The 23,033-nt window shown below is 42.5% G+C and overlaps 1 protein-coding gene across 2 annotated transcripts; it reads left to right on the top strand.

The window, feature by feature from the left end:
• Positions 1-3,617: 3,617 nt before the first annotated feature.
• Positions 3,618-19,142, top strand: LOC115400527 (galactosylgalactosylxylosylprotein 3-beta-glucuronosyltransferase 1). Of its 2 annotated transcripts, XM_030108467.1 has the most exons (7): positions 3,618-3,804; positions 7,945-8,087; positions 9,673-9,744; positions 9,861-10,372; positions 15,231-15,527; positions 17,874-17,984; positions 19,061-19,142. In XM_030108467.1, exons 2-6 carry the CDS (start codon positions 7,976-7,978, stop codon positions 17,958-17,960), a joined length of 1,080 nt encoding a protein of 359 aa, XP_029964327.1. In that variant the 5' UTR covers positions 3,618-3,804; positions 7,945-7,975; the 3' UTR covers positions 17,961-17,984; positions 19,061-19,142. The 2 variants fall into 2 exon arrangements, with proteins under 2 accessions (XP_029964327.1, XP_029964328.1); XM_030108468.1 differs by lacking the exon at positions 9,673-9,744 and having other exon boundaries at positions 3,619-3,804.
• The last annotated feature ends 3,891 nt before the right edge of the window (positions 19,143-23,033 follow it).

The following is a 23,033-nucleotide window of genomic DNA, read 5'->3' as shown; positions in this document are numbered from 1 at the left end:
AGGGATAAGAGAGCGTTATTATTGGTCCTCGGGAAATAGGAGATGTTCTGGGTGAGGGGAGATCAGAAGTCGGAGGCTGACTGATTAAAAACGCGGCACCTTCTATCTCACAGAGTACGAGGCGCGTGTAAAACCACCGGAGAAACACAGCGTTTCACCTGCATGTGTCACCTCTTTGGGGTTAATGGTGTTAGTTCAACAATCAGTACAACAATTTGCACATGTGGCATTGTTGCTGTGATTCTTTATTAATCAGCGGCAGGTGTTCCCTTCACAGCTGGTTAACTCGTGCTGATGTGAAAGGCTGTCATGCCTCATTGTGTGCTATTGGCTGCTGCAGTCTGCGGCGTGGGACTGACTTTCTGTATTCTTGCTACGTCGCACAGTTTAGTTTGGTGATGGGAATTCCGTCTCTTTTTAATGAGCCACATCATTCGGTTCAGTTCAGTAGTAAAATCTGGATCTTTTGGCTCCCAGATGGTGACTGGTTCAGTACTGTGTGGGATTTTTTTTTAATTAAATTAAGCTAAAGTTATTTATCTTTTCACTCCTGATGTGCTTCACCATTATTTAAAGTATTAAGTTGTTATCATTTTATATTTCACATTTTTCAAAAATACCACCATTTCTAGAGTATTAGGGTCGACGATCTTGGAAAACTAGCATGTAGCACGAATGTAGCATCTCCCCAAGGCTCCGCCCAGCTCCCACCCCATTGGAGGAGCTCCCGTTGGGAGCGAACGCACTGGACGCGGAAGCGTGCGGGAGCGCCACTCGCACGGAGTTTGTGATCGCCTTCAATGTTATTAACCTTTCTGACTGCCCGCACACAACGCGCATAGAAGCGCAGCGCGCCCGCTCAGCTTCGTTCTATTTTTCATGTGAGCCGCAAGCGCCGAGAGCGCTTTGGCAACGCGCGCGCGCACTGAACCAGAGTCAGTGCACGCCATTGAAATGTACGCGCAGGGGGCTGGTAGAACGGCGAAGGGATTTGATTGGTTCCTGAAGAGCGGTCCGCGCCTTACGATTGGTCGGAGTTTTTACTGTCCTTTGGCCGCTACAGTGGTCAGATTTTTTCCGCACCTTTTTCCATCCACATAATGTATTGACTTCTCCCACAGGGCAAGGAGCATTTCACTCAGTATGACTAAAAGTGCTTTTGGACAACATCGTCTACCCTAGCTTTAAACCAAATTTCCAGATGTAAGATTGAAGTAATTCCACTTTAGTGCATAGGGGGCAGTGTTGAGCTGTCAGAGTTACTGCAGTTTTCTGACGTTGCTACATTGACGCTTACAGATTCAACCATTTATTTATTGTTCGCTTAATACAGACACTGACAAAGATATATGCCTCAGTGAATGCTGGACCATTTATTTTAAATATTCACAAAATGCTTAGTACAGCTAACAGAAAGGCCACATTTTAAAATGTAAAGAAGCATCACAACCACATGGCTGCTATTTTTGATCAATGTGAAAGTCGGCCGAAAATTCAGTGATTTGTTTGATGGTTTAACTGTGAGCTCCTTCCCAGATAGGAGTGAATACATCGCATTTGAAGAGGATCCTCGTCCAAGGTCACGGCCCCATCGACACACATGATTTTCATCACAGGCTCTGTCTTGATACGACACCTTTGTAAAGTTTAAAGTCACCAAAGGCTGGTCTTAAGTGTATGTCAGGGAAATGTATGACAGTCAGTGATAAAAGATGGACTGCATTTAAATCAAAATTGCTGCATTCTCTAATGACATTTATTTACATTGCTATCAAAGGAACAGTTGTACGTTGTGCGGCCCCGTGTCGTCTGGACAGTAATCATTATCGCTCCACAGCTTCAGTCAGTCACCAGATTGTCAGCTGATGCATTTACTGTCGTAGATGAGCCTTTTAAATGAGCAAGATGCAATAAAGACATCATGCAAAGTGTCACATCGATTTCTGCTTTTTGATGCGACTGTCAGGTTATCATAACCAGACTGGAGAAAACAACACAGCTATCCAGAGAGGCCTGAGGAAAATCAAACGTGGAAAAAAAAAAAAAAAGAAGACTAAAAAAAATGACCTTCTGCAGCGTTTTTAAAAACTGTAAGGAAAATATTTCAAGCTAAACATCCTCTCTGTCTGGTTCTGCTCAGATATATAAAGTTCTTTTCCAAGGAAGAAATGAAATACTTTTAATGAATGCATTTGACATTCATATGACAATACCAGCCATTTCCAGCACTGCGCTGTCTCCTCACAATAGCATTGTGAGTTCCAGCTCCCTTCAGCTGGCAGCGCTCCCCCAGTGTGTTTGTTGTTCCAGACGATGCCTTTCAAAAATGTTTAGCACTGAGACGACACACTGGTCTGTTGAAGGGTCTGAAATTTTGGCAGGTTGTTGAACTGTACTGTGTTTCCCTCTGTTTATGGCTCCATCGCATTATGTCGGAGACGCCGGCGTGCTACTCAGAAATCACAGCGGCAACACTGTCATTGTGAGGTCGAACGCATGACAGTCCCTCGCAGCAACTGGAGGGCTGCGATCGGTGCGGTTCAGCTGTTGTTTTTCGTTTCTACAGTAGCAGGAAAACACTGCACGGGCTGCACTATCGCATGAAGGCCAGTATTTATACTCATCTTTTGAATTCTTCTCCCAAACGTGATGCCAGCCTTCAGATCTGTCAGCTTGAAAAGTCAGACGGCAAATCAGGGCTTCCTGAAAATAGCTCGTATTGGAATTTTGTGCACATCAAGCACAAACAACCCCCACTGCATTACTGGGTCACCAGCAATTTTCCTCTTTTTTTTTTTTTTTTTTTTTTTTCCAGTCTGCCTCAGAAAAAGGTTCCTGGCGCTCTTGCTGTTCACACCCCAAAACGGTATATGCATGCAGTTTATGCGATTTTCTTTCATAAAGCCTCTAAAAATACAGTCTTCAGCCATCAAGTCTTGGTGCTGATGCAGCGTGCAGACTGTCTGTGTGTCTGTGTGAAGCATAAGCCTTCATAGAAGCACCGCTTCCTCAGATGTATTTGAATAAGACATGATGCCAGTTTATTTTTGTAACATCCCCCCACCTCAGACGGTTGGCAGGCTTCGGCGTTGTGACTAACCCTCTCTCAGTTTCCATATTACGTGGGGTGAAAAAAAACAAAAACCGAGCCTATGTCTGTGCAGCACAGACCGGAATGAATTAAGTAAACACGCATATCAGTATAGAAGGTAATTCTCTTCGCATCTCTTTCACCGAGAAGCAGAGCTGTGCTCGGAAAAGCGCGGCAGTCATAAACCACCAGGGGAGGAATTCCTCATGTGAACCTGCATGATGTAGATCCGAATTAAAGCTCACATGAATATACTGGCTTACTTTCCTTGTGCTGCACTTGCAGCCCCGGCTCTTTGAAGTTAAATAATGAATAGATGTCGCACTGCCACACCGGTGTGTATGTCCAGGACTTTTTGAAAGTCTGAGTCCGACCTGCCTTAAACCTTTGCGACTTACCTTAAATGTCTCCTGTCGATGCGAGCGGGAGAAGCTGTGGGGGAGGAATATGAACACGCTGTGGAAGCACAAAGAGAGAAGGTGTCACAATCTGCCGCCGTTGCGTCATTCTTGACAGAGTATGTCCTCGTCTTCCAGGATCCGACTCGTCACTGGCTGCCCGCATGACTGGACATGGCAGAGTGAGGGAGGAAGAGGAGGATGGACGGCTGACGTGTCATGGAGGATATCACTGCTAGGTAGCCCGTCCAGCATGCAATGTGGCCTTCCCAGCCGTGCATCCCCAGTGGTGCCATGATCCAGTTCTGACTGTGGGTGAGTCTTCATGGAATAATGTCATGTTTTCACTGTCAGAAAAGTGACGTCGCTGCTGTTAAAGTGGTTGTCGACTGGTTCTGGACTCCATCGTAACCTCTCAAAGTCTGAAAACATCAGCCCGGTAATGGCATGGCGGCGTTGTTAAAAAGGACATCTCTTGGCATGTGTGTGTAGGTGGATTGCAGCATTTATACATTAAACCTATGAATGGACATGTAAAAGAGAGAGAAACCTGCAGTCTTTGTCTATTCATACTCCAGCTCACAATACGTACCAGTTGGCGTTTGAACAATGATGCTCCACGTTTAAAGCCTTGTGCGTATCATATCATAAAGCACTCTGTCACATGCATTGTGCTGTATTTTGTTTTCAGTGCAGGTGTCGTCCAAGGATATTTCAAGGCTGAGTTACTTGTGCACATTTGTGAATATTCAGAATGCAGCTTTTCCTTATGTAAAAAAAGAAAAGGGGAAGGATAAAACTGAGCAAAATCATTCCACATGTTTCACTTCTGCCCCAAAATATCATGTTATTTGCCAAAAAAAAGTAGCCTTAACAAAACTCATTAGATGGTAAAAGAAACATACCGTTATTGTTGTAGCTTCACTGTACGTAAAATTAGGTTTGCCTTTCGTTTATTACGTTTTAACCATTAACTAATGCACATATGAACTAAGAGAATGAAATACTTATGTTATTCTTTCTATCCTCATTTTAAGTGGAAAACGCACACACGTGCACACACACACATCATATTGAATGTTAAGAAGAAGATTTTAACCATGTTTTGTGTAACTGCAGTATATTTATCATGATTGATCTTGAAATAAAACCAGAGTTTGAGGCAAATGTGGAGATAAAAGAGTTTGTGAGTTACTTCCACATAACATAAGAATCCTAGAAAATTCAATTCAAATGGTGATTATTGTTATAAATATTGTTTTGGTACTAAAAATTATCCAATTACTGCATTGATTTAGGTCTCGTACCTCTCTAGATATTTCTCTCCACTGGTTAAATAATCTATTTTGTTCATTATTATAAAAGTTATTCCAAGAGGAATAAAATGTGTTCCTGTGTCTTTTGGTAATTAATCTCAACTAAAATGTAAGTCAGTAGAATTCAGCGGATATCTGTGTTGTTTCAGCATCTGGATTCTTGAAAGTCAAGAATGTTTAATGGGTCCAACAAAGAAATATTATAAGGCTGTGAATGTCTTGCTGACACAGAGTCACGGCAACAGTTTGAATCAACTTAATGACCAAGATGAAATTTTAATGGCTGAATTTATTTGAGTCTCGTAAGCCAGTAATGCCTCGCTTTGCAACACCACAGTGCAACCAGAGCTGCTGGGAGTTTTCTTTTTTCAGTATCACAGTTGCAGACTGACTGTACTTAAATAAATCATCTATCAACTGATAGCCATCGTCACGAACTCAGCTCCAAGCGATACTTTAAATACCGAGGGTTTTCTCTCAAGGTCAAGGAATCAATTTCACTGAAGATGTTGGCAAAAACAATTGAGACTGTCTGACTGATAGATGCTCGGTATTGGACGGTGTGTGTGTGTGTGTGTGTGTGTGTGTGTGTGTGTGTGTGTGTGTGTGTGTGTGTGTTTGCCAGGTGCCTTTTTGATCATAACGGGGTTTGATTGCATGCAGTTACCTTAAATGGAAATATCACCTTGTTCATTCATTTTCTACTCATATGCATTTTTCAGGAGTGAAAAGAATGATAGTTTTGTGGGATTGTGTAACACAAATCTTTATGAAAGAAATCGCCTGAAAGACTGACTTTCCTTTGAGAATAAAACTCAGGGAATAATGCAAAAACAACACAAAATAGAACAGCATTTTCCTTGAAAAAGTGATGGTGCATGGCGGTGTTGTGATGAGGACTCACTGCATATACATTCCTAGTTTGATTTCAGCTTGGGGGCCTTTCTATGCAGAGTTTGAATTTTCTCCCTGTGTTTGAGGGATTTTTGATTTCTTCAACAGCCCAAAAGCCTGATATTGACCATATATGTACGTGACAGTCGGCCCCTTCGGCCGCGTTTACAATGCAAGTCTTGATTCCCAGATCAGACTTGCTGCTTAAATCTGTTTTCTTTTTCTGTTTACCGTGTGGTTACACATATATTAGTAATTGACAGATACACTTTCATATGTCAGAAACTTCACGCATGCCTGTACCTGTACTGTTTACAAACTTCAGGCTACTTTTGAATCAAGTGCGAACTGCAAAGCCATGAATGATGACAGTCCTGTGTGTTTGATATGAACGTCAAACACTGCCACAATTTTTAAGCATAGACCGAGAAAAAGAGACATAATTTCGTCTTATGCATACGTTACCTCAAACTGGCCACTGTGCCGGATTTCCATCTTAATGGCCTCCATGCTTTTCATTTGTTCACCATGTGAACTCTGTGCGACAAAATAAGCTGAATGGCAGCAAATTTGACGGTTTGAGAGACGCAATGTTAAGAAAAACTAATCAGCCCGGGTACATGGTCCATACACATCTGATTTACTTCCACATATAAATGAGACCTGGATTCAAAACTATAGATAAAGCAGCACCAACATCTTTCATTTGTTTATTTCTTTTGGGATTTATAACAAAGTTTGTGTCTGAACTGTTCACAAACAGTAATGGCGTATTTATTTACAGAGCCCAATAAACATAATTGGCAGGTACAATTACATTAAGCCTGGATACTCTGCCGCCGGCCCCAGCAGTGGGAGCAGGATCACCGCGGGAAACATGATGACTTGTTACCTCATGTGTAAAACTGAAATGAATGCTCTAAACACCTGTGCCCACATTATGTCTGTTTTCTCCTTTGTTTAATTGGGCACATCGCTTAATAACAGCATTTTTTTTTCCCCCTGCAATGGCTTGGCATCATGCCAGAAGCCTATTAAATATGAGTGGAGACAGACCCCGGGAGAAATGGCAAGCACATCCTTAAATTCAATGTAAATGAGCAAATGGAGAACAGGGAGTGGATGCAGAACAAGAAGTCCAGAAAAAATGACAACGAGGCAAAACTACAAGCCGAATAATCGTCGACATTTATGTGGACAAAAAAAAAAAATTGTCTTAAGCTGTTTTTGATAAAACTTTGAGAGGTTCTGCAAGATTAATTTTTTAAAGTTTCATGAAGCTGCTGCTCAAAATCTTGCAGACCGTCTAATCTAAAATACCTCAATATAAAATCCTGAGAAAGAAAGAGTTTATTTTGACAGCATACAATGACTCATTAGGTAGCGGTCAGCTTCCTGTGGCTCTAGTTTGATGGAGCAGTGTCAGAATTGGATGCAAAAAGCCAGTTTAAGAGAAGAAAAATGTCTGATTTCATTCTAATTTTGAGCTGCTCCAAGTGTTTTCTTCCAAACTGGTCGGACAGGCCATGGGCACGGTGGCTTCAGAGCTTGAATCCAGGATATTAAAGACTGGTCTTGGAGGGAGCAGTCATGTCATCCAGGAAGAAGAAGAAGAAATAAAAGCTGTGTCATGTAGTCGAGAGCCACCTGGACTTAACTCAGCAGTTCACACATGCCAACGAATGAGTAACAGGAAACAAAGCATAAATGCCACACTTAGAGCTGCATATAAAATCATGGCGCATTGCTAATATAATTATAAATATATGTTGCTAACAACACTTCTTTAGTTAAGGTCTGAGTCATGCCTTTGAGGCTGTAACTCCATATTTCAAAGACACACAGAGCTGAACCAAATGTTCAGATCTGGAGGGAAGGGCACGTTTGCCAAACAGCCAAGCTTCAGCGGTGACGTGCTTCCTGCCATTTGGTCAGTGAATAGTGTGCTCCCTGGGCGTGAACTCACCCCACCGTCTTCAGCGAGGCAGAGATGAGCTCATCCGGTTGGCGGAGGAGGGTACATCCATGACCTCCTTCACTGGCTCTGGCCTCCTTTTTTTAGGTCACTGCTTCGTATGTCAGTATATTTAATGCCACCTACCATGCTACTCTTTTATTTATTTGCTCCTTGACATTACAGACTTGCAGCTTACATCTGCTTATTTTTACTGTACTTCTGCAGATCTCACAGTAATGAGAAGCACATTGATAACACACCCATCCCTCTCTCTCTCTTTCTGTCCAGGTAATGCCGAGCCAAATAACCAATCCTGGAGATGCCGAAGAGAAGAGATATTCTGGCCATCGTGTTGATCGTGTTACCCTGGACTCTGCTCATCACTGTTTGGCACCAAAGCGCTATAGCTCCGCTCCTCGCCATCCGCAAGGGTACGCAGCACACTGCACTCCACCGGCAGTATCAAACATGGAGTGGGTCCTCGAACCTAACGCCGCTCTTCACATTTAGACAGCGGGTCGTTTGTGTAGAGGTGCTCACGAGCCACGACCACGAGCTTCATCAGAAGTCAATAACACTTGTCCAGCCACTGTAAACCTCATCAGTGTGGGCTGTTTGCAGACACGATGAAAACTTGAAAAGCTGCGATCACACACTCTTACCGACTCTCTCAGATCTATAATTCCGTCTGCCAGGTCTGAGTAAATTCAATTGTACAGCTAAACTACATTTAATCCTGCAGGTTTATGATGTCCAGCCCACTGTAGTATGATACGCTGCGTCTCTTCACTGCTAATTCATTTAAGTATCTGCACATGAATTCATATTCTGTACTCTGTGCGATGCACTACATCTGTCTCGAACGCCACTCATTGGAATTCAAGAGCAAATAATTCAGGTGTTTTTTCTAAATAATTAATGTATCTTTTTCGGCATTGAGATATTTTATGCTTCCACATGCAGCGCTCAGTTTGCACATCTTTATTCCCCAGCCTCCCAATCATCACCAGGAACCCTAAACTAACAGTTGAAAATGTCAAGCAGGCCGCTGAATAAACAAGCTCAAAATTACAGTGACAGCTAATTAATTGAATTTCTTCACCCTCCTCCCATATTGTCTTGAATGCACATGAAAATGCATGCATCCAGTGAACATGTTTATTTAATTGACAGGGGGGAAACCACAGCACAAATAATTTAAACGTGACTTGAGGTTGTTTGTTTTCTGCAGCTATCTTAGTTAACCTTCGTGTGTGTGTGTGTGTGTGTGTGTGCTGCAGAAACAAGAGGTAGGAGTCGTGCTCCAGCCAAAAAACAGTCACACACACCGTGATCACAACAGACATTTCTTTGACACAAACTGCCTTTAAGGTTGTACGAATAAGAACTATCTTGGATGGTCATTTTTATTCCTACTGAACAAACTAGAAGTTTTTGACCCTCAGACTTATGTCTGCTCTCTTGCACACAATAATGGATGACTGCTACTCTCTATAAAAACTCCACATATTTTTCATTCACTTGTCCAGGAAAGTCTTTTAAAAAAAAAAAAAAATCTAGTAGCATTCGGTGCCATTACAGAGGTTGAGTGCAGAATAATAAGTAGCCAGATTCTTGACCCTCTTTTGAGGGGTTATCTACACCGAAATGTCTCGGTGCCAGTTGGTGCTCATCGTCTGTAACAACCGGTGTTAGAGTCCAATTTCATGTTGTGACTTGCGCTGCCTTAATTTGGTAAAATATAGCAATTCATTGCTGTGTTTACTGCATGGAGGTATCGCAGCATGCAAAAGAAATGAGGGGGAAAAGGTAGAAGGAGCAGGAGTCCGTGATGGAGTGTGGCACATCAAAAGGCACATATCCACTGGATTCGCATGCTCACATTTTTCTTTCTTTACAAAGAAATGCCCGAAGGCGACACTGAGGGACGAGCAGGGTTCTTCTCCCTCCCTCGCGCTGTCTCTCTGTCCATCAGCTGTATTATCCTCTCACGGTGCCTGCTTTCACTTTTTGCAGCCTGTCACCATCTAGTAAAAGAGATCTTTATCATTCCAGAGAGGCTTGCAGTCCGCCACCATCGGCTCTCAGGTACACTTTACCCCCATTGGGTTTAAGTCACCTGAGGCAAATATACCAAGGGCAGTTCAAGGTTGCACTAATGCCTCACATGTCTTCTTATCCCCCCCCACCCCCCGAATCTGCAGATGATGGCGTCGAGGGCAAGAGGGAGGCGGGCGGCCAGGCGCAGGACTCCAAGGAATACTGTGCCTCAGATAAGGACATAGTGGAGGTGGTGAGGACAGAGTATGTGTACACGCGACCGCCGCCCTGGTCGGACGTGCTGCCCACAATCCACATCATCACCCCCACCTACAGCCGGCCGGTGCAGAAGGCGGAGCTGACGCGGTTGGCCAACACCTTCCTCCACGTTCCCAACCTGCACTGGATCCTGGTGGAGGACTCCCAGCGGAGGACGCCGCTCGTCACCCGGCTCCTCCGAGAAACGGGGCTGAACTACACCCACCTCAACGTGGAGACGCCCAGGAACTATAAGCTGCGGGGCGACACCCGAGATCCCAGGATCCCCAGGGGGACCATGCAGAGGAATCTGGCCCTGCGGTGGCTGAGGGAGACCTTCAACGCCAACAGCAGCCAAGCGGGAATCGTCTACTTTGCCGACGACGACAACACATACAGCCTGGAGCTGTTTGAGGAGGTGTGTGTGGGTTTAACGTCATCTCTCCTCTCAGTCATGGACAGTTTTACACACTGTAAAGGGAAGGGAAGTTGTTGGCAAGGGGTAGACATGGTGGACTAAAGTCAGGGATTTTACCCTGGAGACTGCGGCTTTTGTAATCAAATAACAAAAAAAAAAAAAAAAAAAGGTAAATAAAGGTCAGTATGACAAAACATATGATAACAAGAAAAAAGTATATTAATCCAAATCAAGAGCACTATGAAGCTCAAAACAAGCATCATTGCCATATTCATGAAGTTCAGGTATATCTGTAAGGACTCCACATTTACTGGATTTCATTAAGAGGAACAAACTGATCAGACAGATTTCCAAAATGTAAACACCGTCAAATCATCCTCGTACCTGAATGTAAAATTTACCTGTTTTAATCATCGTCCAAACATGCGTCATGCAGTCATGAGACACATTCAGCTTCTAGTGGAACCATCAATCTTTCCAATGGTCCTCCTGATTCTTAGAAAAAACTAACCAAGGGCAGAGCTGATGGGTAATTTACTGATTTACTGTGGCAAAGAAAAGTTTGAAAATTAAGAAGTAATTCAGCTGACAGGAGAATGGCTGGAATCGATCAAGAGAGGCAGAAATCTGGGACTTCTTCACACAGGATTACGACATTACTGATTGACTCTTTACATCTGCACAAACAGAAATGAATCGTGTCTCGGATTTGCATCATCTATAGAATTGCAAACATATTCACCTTGCAAGTTGTTTTTTTTAATATATACTGTAGATTTACTGTGCAGTATTGGTATCGGCTGTATAAACGTAGCTGTATGCAGTCTCTGCAGAGCAAAAGGGGTCGAACCAGGCCAGAAATTCACATTTGCTTGCAGCATTTTTTTTTTTTTTTTTTTCAGATCTTAACAAGCATAGTAAGGCATCTGCAGCTAGTGCAGAGAAGTTTGGGCATGTAATCAGTACATCTCAGGCCATCCATCTTGACATCAGTTGAATTACCTGAGCAGACACGGTCCAGGTCCTCCGAGTATTAGCCTCAAGTCTTGTTAGTAGTGCAGACGGGGGACCGTAGTAAATGGAGCGCCAGGTATTGACGGGGCCTGTCATTACCTTTCTCTGGGAATCAGCCAAAGTGCTCCGTCTCCCTCTGAGGCCCTCCATCACCTCCAACAGGCCTATTTATGGGCCGGAGTAACGGCCCTGAGGGGCACAGAGAGAATCACAAGGAGGGAGAGCCAGTGATGGAAAAAAATTGAGAACAGAAAAAGAAAAAAAGAAGTGACAGCCAGACAGAAAGAAGAGCGTACAGTAAAGTTTGCTGATTCATAGTTTAAGGACAAAGCAAACTTGTAAAAGCTGCTATCTGATCCTTATTTTTAAATCGTGGGTTGATACTTTGTATTTGCTTTGCAAGTTCAAATTCACATATGCCTGTATAGAGACGGAACAACAATGGTTTTGTTTGAAAGGCCTTTTTCTAAATTAAAACAAAGGAAGATTAATTTATGCAGAGACACAAAAGTAGTCATATTTCAGATGAAGCCTATATTTTTGTACAATTGTTTTTTGTTTTTTTGTTTTTTTTTCCATTTAGCCCCTCTTCATTCTCTCTAAATAGCCAGCAGAACTATCTGCTCATTTCTGATTGGGCAAATCGTTAAACTGAAGACATCTCACCAACAAACACGTTTTCTATGTTTACATTGACTTGGCCAAAGACCCCAGCCTGGGAATCACTGATTTAAAGGAGTCATATTATGCAAAATTCACTTTAAAAAGGTGTCTTTACAGTCATATTACCTCCCAGAGCCTCTGTATGATCCCCCAGAAGTGAAAAATTCAGTCACCTCCCTCAATTGCACACTCCACTTTTAAGGAAATATACACTCAAACACGCGATTCTGAAATCTTACTTTGTCTACGTCAACAAGAGGAACGCCACTGTCATTCTGAAGCAGAAATGTTCAGTAAAGAAAAGTAGCTCTTGACTTTAAGAGCCATTTGAGGACTTGAGCAAGTGAAGTTGGTGAGTTCTGGAGTGCCGTGCTCCTGCTGCCATCCAGTCCTCCTGTCATCTGAACAGTCGCAGCAGAGACGACCAGGAAAACACTCTTTTATTCAACACCTACTTTTTAGGTCAGGCCTTAGTAAAAGCTAATAAAAACTTGATTAAAGCTGCATTTCTCACTGTTATAATACACATGTGAATTATTGAAGCGACATAATAAATATTGAGGTTTTCTTTCTAATTCACTTTCAATTTCGAAGACGGTCTGTTTTCCGTTTTGGCTGTGTAGTTCGAGAGCGTGGAGTCCTGTTCGGAGCAGTGGTGGGGAAGCAGATTTGGAAACAGACGAAGGAGTCCCAGCGCTTACAAGTCACTATTGTGGGTTAATGAGTCACCCTTGAGTCACCTCAGCTCCTTGGAGCGTCTAAACGAGGCGGCACCTTCACACCAGAAATAGGACTGATCAATGTGAAAAAGAAATTTTCCCATTGAGATTAATGAAGTATTAATAAACTATATGGTTTTGGGATGAATTCTGAATAAAAAAAAACTGAGAAAACGTGCAATTCTGAATTTTTCCTACTGTCCGGCTGAGTTGGAGATCACACTTTGAAAACCACTGGGTTCTAGAATGTGACAAGGTGTAAATCTTCCCAATCCAATAAAGCAGTGAGTGTGTGTCTTTTTAAAAAGAGACCAGCCCATAGAGGATCTCCGTATCACCACAATATTATTCATAGCAAAAATAATAACACATTTCATTTGTTTGCACCTTTCTGAACACCCAAGGTCACTGTACAATGAGCAGGTTAAATTACAGTAAAAAAAAAAGAAAAAGAAAAAGACATAATAAAAACCTTAAAAACATGACATTGTTTGAAATGGACTGAATGTTTCTGATGTCAGAAGAGAATGAGTTCCATGGCGGCCATGCAGGCAGTACGGCGAGGCTGAGAGATGAGGCAGATGTACACATTTGAGACTGACTGGTAAATGTACATAACATACTGCTGCCTTGTTCTTCTTCATCGTATGCTCAAAAAGCCTCTCATTTAAAATTTAAATAGACAACTGGCTGCATTTGCAATTCTAATGTGTTTGAAATTGTATCAGTTTTATTTTTGCCATAATCAGGGCGATTTAAATAATTCAGCAGAATTTTAATCAGGTTCCTGAAAGCAAAACCACTGGAGAACTTTTCTACTGTTTGGATGAAAATAATAATCCACAGACTCCACAGAGTGCGGCAGCATAACTGTTCTCATGGTCTGCACCCTTAAGGATTAAATAATGCACCTGGATACACGCCTAGTTTTTCCTCTCAGTTAGAAACGGGAACTTCTTATTTCAATTCTGCTGCCTACACTTCAACCTTCAAACACGGGACTTCATCTCTGCAGGTTTCTCCCTAAGTGGAACAGGAAACTGAGCTTAAATGCACACGGAGACTCCCACTCACAAACTGGAGCAACATGCAACAGAAAAACTCCGTACAAACACAGTGTACTCCCCGGAACGGGGAGAGGGGATCTTGGTCGGGTTTTCATTCGCTCGACTGCCAGCAAAAGAGGGGATTTTGTGATGTTTTACTCCAGCTCATATTCCCACCAGAGGCAGCGGGAAGAACACTCGTTTTCACATTTTCAGCAAAGATGGGACAGTGACAAACCTCTTGACACTGCCTGCAGAGACGCTGATTTATTGTTGCTGCCTTTTGCTTTAAGTCATATTTATATCTGTGAGGAAAGGAGACACTGATGGGTGGGCAAGGCCGTCGCTTTACTTGTGGTCTAGCTGCTGTGAAAAAAAAAAAAAAGTATTTCTATATTTATATACATCTGCAAAGCCAGCTTTGGCGAAGGAGCTCTCCTTTCAGCTGGCTGAAAAATGTATAGAATTAGGATTCTTCCTCTCAAAATTGTAGCAGCACTATCATATGGATTCATGCATATAAGCGCTTGATCTCTCCTTCTCCATTATCACTCAGGGCTCGTGAAGCCAGAGTATCCCACCAAATCTTGGTGACTCGCAGTCGTTCTCCCTTAAGCTTTAACTGCTATAAGCCCCCGGGCTGCTTCAAGCTGTTGAAAAGGAAATCACCTGACTGGACCGCACAGCAGCACATCAGCTCACACCCCAATCCACTGCAGCAGGCTTCATGTTGAGGTATATCCGGATATATTTTACCAAAAAAAAAAAAAAAAAATCCATGCATTATAAACGTACGCTTGCATGCAGAAATACTGGATCGAATAAATTCACTTCCTCACACCTTTATTTGAAGTAGACCTTCTGAGAAAGCGGCACCGGTGTCATTATTTCTGCTGCATTGGGTTTGATTAAATGACCCTGCTGTTTCGAAACCTTCCCGTTCCCTCATTATAAAAACGTCCCATTTATGACCGCCGCAGCTCTCGCCAGCGTGGCGAAGACTCACTGAGCGGTAGACAAAAGGAGAAGGTGGCAAAAATCATTTGATGCTGGAAGATTAAAGGACGGGGATAAAAGCTGAGGAGGGTGCCGCTCGACCGTGAAGAATCTCTCCAGCCAACCAGCAACCAGGGCGTCGTGCTTTAATGGCGCGGCTCCTCGGAGTGCTCCACCATTACTCCCTTTAGAGATGGTTGTCCCTAATTATGTCCTTGCAGGGCAGCTGCTGAACAGTGTGTGAGCCTCATTCCCATGCAGCCTGGTCACTGGTCACTGTCTTCCCGCAATAATGATGGCAGCGACGCCATAAAAGCCTCTGCCCATGCCACCGCTCACACACACACACACACACACACACACACACACACACTTTCTCACATGACTAATTTGCTCTCTCTCCATACCTCTTCTCACCAGATGAGATCGACTCGGAAAGTTTCAGTGTGGCCCGTGGCCTTCGTGGGCGGCTTGCGGTACGAGTCCCCCAAGGTCAACGCGGCCGGAAAGGTCTACGGCTGGAAGACGGTGTTCGATCCCCACAGGCCCTTCGCCATCGACATGGCCGGCTTCGCCATCAACCTGAGGCTCATCCTCTTCAAGCCCCAGGCATATTTTAAGCTTCGCGGAGTGAAGGGAGGCTACCAGGAGAGCAGTTTGCTCCGGGAACTTGTCACTCTCAATGACTTGGAGCCTAAAGCAGCCAATTGCACTAAGGTAACCTTTTTTTTTTTAAATGTTTGCTGATTTTAAGCGGCTTAACTTGAGCAGTTTGAAGTGAAGGGATTTGCTAAAATGTTTACGAGGATGGTGAAAACCATGAAACACTGAGTCCTAACCACACACTTCTGCTTTTTTGCAATACATTTTTATTGAATGAACTGGGAATGTGCTGAGTTCAATGAAGTTGCAATTTCAGAAACCACTGTATCAATGACGCACAAAACTGAGTATTGAAGTGAACAGTTCAATAAGGTTTCTAATAAAACCAAAGTAAACAAACTCACTGTTTCAATTCCACTCTTGTAATTAGGGCACTTTGGAACAGAAAAACGTAATTTTCTAATATTCATAGGGTATTCCATATTAAATGATGCAGCTTTTGCCTTGATGGTGTGAGACATTATTACTCATAAACAAAATCAGACTGTGACTTCCCATAAAGAAATCAATCAGGAATGTTGGAGTAAATATGATCAGTTATTGAAGGGAAAGCTTGACATTTTGGACCACATATTCACTTCTTTATGTGCCAACACTTAAGCAATCCTTTGTAGAGGTTCTTGTTTGAGAGGTGTTTTTCTGTTTCCTTTCTGTGAGGATTCTGGCTTCATATTTAGATTATAAATACTCATCCCAGTGTTTTACTGAAACTATACTGCTTTACCTGTGATAATTTAAAAGAAACACAATTTAAACTAAAAATGTCATTCTTATTATGTTGCTACTGAAAAGATTGCACACGCACACTTCTCATAGCGTGTACTCTTTGACTATTCCTGATTTTTAAAGAATTCAAACATTACCAGAAAGCATAAAGCTAGAGGTGTGTACTCTGTTGAGTGAGCTCCCAGTGTGGTCCACATTTATAATTTGAGCTTCTTGGTAACATAGAAAATATATGGAGTGATATTGAAGAACTACCAGATGTTGGAAAAGTCTTAAAAAAAACCCTGATTGAATCTTTTATTCTATAAATTTCATTGACCATTGATCAATAGAAGTGGCTGCAACATGTTTTATTGCCTCATGTTTGCTTGAGTGGGATTTCCCTTTCAGCAAATCTTTTTAGCATATGCTTAGTCTGACAGTTCCAAGAAGAAATTCCATTACAAAACAGACTTTTATATTGATCAGATTGTCAATCAGTGAAGACTTGTTGCCGAGAAGTTGCAAATCATTGATCGTATCTGTCTCCGACTGCCCACGAGCCCCCTCTGCTCATCCGTACCAGAGATCCTCTGCACCGTTCCTGCTCGGTCTGGGTCACTTCACTAAAGCTCCTCTCGGAGAAAAGGAAAGTCAGGGAGGCTTTAGCTCACAGAGTATCCACGTCACAAGCAAGCGGGCACACTCCCAGTGATGGAGAAAGAAGGGTTAGTGTTGGGTAAGGAGGGAGAGGAAGAAAGGGGGATACTTTCACTCGAGGTTTCTCTGCTGCTCCCCCTCTGCCATTCAGAGGGCTAAATGAAAAGAGGGGATTCAGGGAACGCCCGAGAGAGCGGAATTGGAGCTGGTGGAGTGAACGGGGAGGTTGAGACGTCACAATGATTACAGATGAGACGGGGGATAGACGAGGAGGGGGGGGTAAAAATCCGGTGGTCGTGCGTGGGCATCTCTCTTCCTTATAATCTGCCACTTCAGATGCAAGTGTGACTATTAACCTCCTCCCCTTACACCTGAGCAAAGTAGGAGTGGGCTCCTGGCACATCTCAAACACGGCGCATGAATTATTCATGACCGCCGCCGTGGCGAGATGAAAGGAAGAAGGGTTCCAGCACAGAAGAGAGAGGAGAAAATGAGCCCCGACACTTTCTGATTTCCCTCCTCTCCCTCTTCCTCTCTGCCGCCCTTTTCCCAAATGTTTGTCTGGTCTCTCGGGTCAAATCAAGCTGGTGTGGAGGTTTGATAGCACAATCGCACACACCGAAGAACACAACAAGGAGCCCCAGTTCCTCCACAAAGGCAAAAATCTTCTATGTATTTATGTGAAAACACTGCGAGCCGGCCCTCATTTGACGGTAGCCGTTATCCTTTAGTCTGGAGAAGACTTTACACAAGGCAAGCTGAGAGGCCCGCGTCATCCTTGGAAGATAACACACTCCTGAGGCCTCTCCTCACTCCCTTTCAATGCATGGAGGGTTCGTGCTCAAGTAGCTCTTCACACATTGGGCAGACAGGCCCTGCGGTGGTGCGTGTACCACCGGCTAGAAGTAGACTGGAATGTTTTGGAGAACAGAAAGCTGAGTACGGGAGCTGGAAACAGACTGAATGAGTGCATTAAGGAAACAGCATGTGACTAATGTTGTTGTCATTTGGGTTTTTATGCTGTTTTCTCACTAGATACTTGTCTGGCACACAAGAACAGAGAAGCCCGTCCTTGTAAATGAGGGAAAAAAAGGATTCACAGACCCCAACGTGGAGATTTGACCATTTTGTCATCCTCAGACTACGGTAAGGAATGTTTGGTTTGAGATCAGTTTACTGAAGTAAAACAGAAACTCAAAAAAGTTTGGACATTATTTGTGACACTGAATTAGATTTAATCCTTATATTTAATATTAAATTGGAGAAAGATAACAGATGTTGAAACTGACGCATTTTATCCAAATTGAAAAATACCAACCTATTTAAAGTATAGGACAGGCTCCTATTCAACATTGAAGGACTTGAACTCTTCCTTGAATAACACTGAGAGTGACGGTGACTGAGAGAACATCTCTGCTGTTTAAAAGTGGAGTGTTTTTCTCTTTCTTGTTGGTGACAGTCTCGTCTTTCCTGTTTTATCCACTGAGTGTTTCAAGTCCCTTTAACGCAAAACAGTTTTAAAAACTCTTTTTACTCAGAGGCATTTGCCGATTTGCAAACTAAAAACTTGCAATGGACACTTTTCAGCCCATTTCAATTGAGCTTGCTGTCAGTGAACACAATCTCTCTGCTTCGTGTGTGTAGCTACTGTTTCCGCTGTGTTTGCAGCAAATGATTTCCCTGAGACGACTGGAGCAATCCAGGATTGATTTATAGTCGTGATTATAGACAATTTCTATCAAGTGAAGTACGTACTTTACATAGTGAAAATCTCAATAGAAGATTCCCCTACTCTGGGTTTGACTGATGCACAGTTACACTGTCTTTTTCCAAATGTTTTTCCAAAATTTGTTCCAATAAAATCTCTAATATTGTTACTTTTTTGTAGATAGAGCACGTTGCAATGATTTGCACACCAGTGTGTCAGATTTACATTGATTTACATTCTACAATTTGTCCCAACTCTTGACATAAAGTAGGTGAAGCTTCCTTCCTGACAGACGAGCTGATTGATATCACCTGAGCTCAGACAATAAAGAGAGCAGGTGTTTTCTAATGTTTTCTAATGCTTTGCACAATCATTTTAATGTTCTTCACTTAAGGCACATTTACAGCAGCTGTTGTCCATTACTACGTGTCACCAAGGAAATAAACAGGTTCAATAAAGCCGAATTAAGCTTTCCGCTGTTCTCCTCAGCCTATCTTAATCCTTTCCATTGCAGGTGGTTGGCCTTGGACCTGTCGAGGGAGGAAAACGGTTCAGTTCCTTGATAAGTTCAACTGGCGCTCATGTCTTAATCATCAGAAAAAAAAAAAAAAAAAGAAGTGGGAACGGGGGCCTTTGAAGGAGGATTTAATCCTCTTGACTGAATCTGACTTTTTTTTTTTTTTTTAAACATGGACCAAAACGGGGCAAATGTATCATATTAAAGCACAGCTTAGTAAGACGCAGTGGTTACTCGCTGGAGGAGACGACATAAAGGACGCCTGGAGGGGTTGGCGCCGACAGTCACCCAGCTCCACTGTACTACAGCTTCTTTTTTGGGGTGGGGGGGGGCGCAACCTACCCGACGAGACAGCACAATATGAACAGCGTACAGCCAGCAGATTCAACCAAACGAGCAGGTTATAAAAAATATCCAACACCTCAATTCAAAAGGAAACATGAGCAGATGACATGAAAACAGAGGGGTTGGGATCTGCACAGAGAACTCCGCAGTGATTCCTCACGGACTTGAGGACACGGCCGACAACATCAGCGTGGACGAAAACAACTCTGAGGACAAAGCTGTCTGAGGTGGATTTTCCTTTGTGCAAGGGATGGAATGTTTTCTTGTTTTTGTTTTTTTGATAACTATGAGATGTTTGCTTTAATTTAATTTGACTGGTTTTGGCGTTTTACAAACACTTGACTTGCTAGTTCAATACTACTGATTCTTGCCTAATGGTACTCTTGGGTTTTCATTTTCTATCATAGCTCATGCATTTAAGACAGCCATACATACACTTGAAGAGAGACTACTGCTTGAAGCGCGTCCCTCGTGCTTGGCAGCTGAAACGTAGGTTCGAATATCAAAATCCCAACACTCTTCTTAGCACTTATATTTACGGAAGCGCTAAGACGTATGTATAAATTACAATTGCTATGTAATAATTGAAAACAGAACAATCAGAGGTTTAACAAATTTTGACAAATGAATTGTACTTACTGTATTTATATGTTTAAAAAAAAAAAAAAAAAAAGCAAAAACAGAAAACTCTGTGGTGATTTCCTCGGAATGAAAAAAGGTACGCATTCACAAAGTTTATCACGATGGAAAGAGTAGTAGTACATCAGCAGGTTTCATTTCATAATTCCAGTTTGTGACACATGTATATCACAAGAGATGAGAAGTTAAAATCTGTGATGTGGTAGATTCACAATAATAACACGATTTGAAGGAGGGGGAAAAAAAGTCAAAGCAAACTGCTTGAAAAGATGCTAGCATGATATGTCTGTGCAAACCATGAATATGTTGACTGAAAATGTTTTCCTGTATTTTCCTTTAACATTTCCCAAAATGTAACGCTTGAGCACCGAGTCTGGTTAAATTAAGGGGGAAGTAAAGTGTTGTGGTTAAAGTAAACATCTCCTGTTGCAGCTTTACTTACTTAACCTTTACCTCGAGCTGGTTAAGATTAGCGTTAGCGGTTAGCGTTCAGAAGTATTCCAGTTTGAGTCTGGGTTGGTTTTTGGGGGGCCTTTCTGAGTGAAGTCTGCATGTTATCCTTGTGCATGCAGTGGTTTTCTCTAACTGGTTGGTCCTCCATTTCAGTCGAGAATGATTGATGAGTCTAAATTGCCCATAGGTGTGAATGTGAGTGTCACTGTCTCCGTGTTTGCCCCCTCATGGACTGATGACATTACCAGGTGTAACAAGGTCTCATCCACAGCGCCCCGTGACCCTGAGTAGGATAATCTAGCACAGTTCAACGCTATCCTGGGAGAAGGCGCTGGGTGTTATCTCTCTTTTTACCACCAACCAGCCTTTTCACGAAAATTCGGTCATGTCTTCTAAATTCAACAGATGTAATTGCCTTTGTTGCTGCTATGATGACTATGACCATAAGAGGGTGCCTTCTGTCAAATCTATAGTTTGCATGAATGTGTAATGCTGGCATTTTTTCAATAGATCAGGATGCAAAAGCGGTGAAGATTCCCATGCATGGTCTCAATTTACCTGATGTTTCTGTTCTTATTTGAATCCAATATCCACGTATTAAATCAGTTCATAACGGCAGTGCTACAGTGACAACAGGCTAATGAAAAGCACAAGAAAATTACATTTATTTTTGTTAATGTTTCAGTAGCAATGTTGCGTCGCCATCTAGACTGATGTCATTATGTCATGCTTGGTTTTCGTCTCAGTGTCCGTATGTGTTGTACATTACCTGGATTTCAGAAGGGAGCCTCAGTACCTCCACCAGCAGACGTCAGTAGAAGCAACAGTGCCATGTGGCTGAACACTTAAACAAAGTTATTCTGCACCTCATATAATAGAAACTCTCCTCTGCTTGATAAATCATCCATATAACACACATTGGCGGCTCTTATCTGACAAGGTCCGGCAGAAGTAGCTGGACATAATTCAAACGCTGGGCCTCTGTACTATTGCCAGTTTATCTCTGTGCACTCCTTCCAAAACTCCCTCACACTCCACTGCAGCACACACACACACACACACACACACACACAAAATAGAAAAATCGCAGCTGCAATAAAAATAAAAAAAAAAAAGTCTCAGAAAGACTCTCTATCCGCTCAGGCTCATCAGCCAGAGATGTATTATTACATGTTTCCCTTTGAATACAATTAGATATGCAGACAATGGCTGCTCAGTATCTCTCATCAGACCGACCGCTTCCCATTGACTGCTTGATATTAAACTGTGCTGGGATCAGGCGTGGACATCTCAAACTATCCCCCCATTATTTATTCGAAATCAAATTTAATATATTTATTTATATATTTATTTCAAGTTCAGATGTGCAATTGAATCACAGCAGCGTTCTGCCCTCGATTTGTCTCCAGCTCCTCAGTAAACCAGCATGTGCTCCTACAGTATACTCCACACAAAAGAAATATATAGACCAATAACAGTGTTAAAAATGCCACTGATATTAAATCAGTTGTGCTTGGGCGGCTCAGCAAGTAAATTAGAAAGATGTGAGAAGAAATTCAGATCATTATTTAAAGAGCAGTATTATTTGTTTGCAACTTGTGTGTCATTTTTGCAAGAGAAATTAAATGCCCACTTTTATTCGCCATGTGTTGTTTCGCTCAAGGTGGAGGAAAACAACCGTTCGGTGGTGCATTTACGCAGCATCTCACATGAAATTTTGATAACGCATCGATCAACATCGAACACAATTAGTCTGTTTGAACCCACCGAGCGCTAACTTCAGTTTCTAGAGTGAATGAGCGTCGCCCTCCGAGGGCTTCTAAAAGGCACAAAACAGTTCACACGAGTCCCCCCCCTCTTCCTCATCTCCACTCTTCCTCATCTCCACCGTCATGTTTCAGCCTCATGCGATTCACATTTTATGCATGTGACTCTTTAAGGTTGTTTATTTGCCACAGCAATTATGTCTCAGAGAAAGATGTTAGTTGAATCAAGACAAATAAAATACCTGAGAAGAAGTGCACCTGGTTCTGAGTGTTGTGTGTTGTGACTGCACGTCTCTATTCTACGGGGTTTATTTTCCTGACTGACAAAACAAATGCTGCAACTTTTTTTTGCGTTCATCTCAAATGAAAAGAAATCCACTTCAGCTCCTTCCAAGGTTCTGACCTTGTCTTGTAATACTGAAAGACGACACATTTGGGTTACGGCCCCTCATCAAATGGCTCAGGCTATTTTTAAATGACATGTTAACATTTTAAAGCTACAGCTGTAACAGTTTTTGGCTTTTTTTCTGACAAAACTGAAGATTTTGAAGTGTTTAAGAAGTAGTCTCACAGTTTAATGAAACAGTGATCCTGTGTGAATTAGCTATTCAAGTAAACTTAAATTTGTACATATTCCAAGAAGAAAAACACACACGCAAGTGGGACGCAAGCAAGTTCACACACCTTGAATAGATTCATCATTATTTGAGGGGAAAACAGGTCAGCGGCTCGAGCTGGGAGTGAGCACTTTAATTTTTGCGTCGAGG

Source organism: Salarias fasciatus, chromosome 14 (genome assembly GCF_902148845.1).
Source record: "Salarias fasciatus chromosome 14, fSalaFa1.1, whole genome shotgun sequence".
NCBI lineage: Eukaryota > Metazoa > Chordata > Actinopteri > Blenniiformes > Blenniidae > Salarias > Salarias fasciatus.
This window is presented reverse-complemented; position numbering and strand designations above follow the sequence as displayed.

What these genes read in the sequence shown, in the direction of transcription:
- LOC115400527 (XM_030108467.1), top strand. Translation starts at nt 7,976, where the DNA reads ATGCCGAAGAGAAGAGATATTCTGGCCATCGTGTTGATCGTGTTACCC. An exon ending in CCGCCACCATCGGCTCTCAG is followed by an intron (nt 9,745 to 9,860) that starts GTACACTTTACC and finishes CCGAATCTGCAG; the next exon opens with ATGATGGCGTCGAGGGCAAG. An exon ending in GCCTGGAGCTGTTTGAGGAG is followed by an intron (nt 10,373 to 15,230) that starts GTGTGTGTGGGT and finishes TCTTCTCACCAG; the next exon opens with ATGAGATCGACTCGGAAAGT.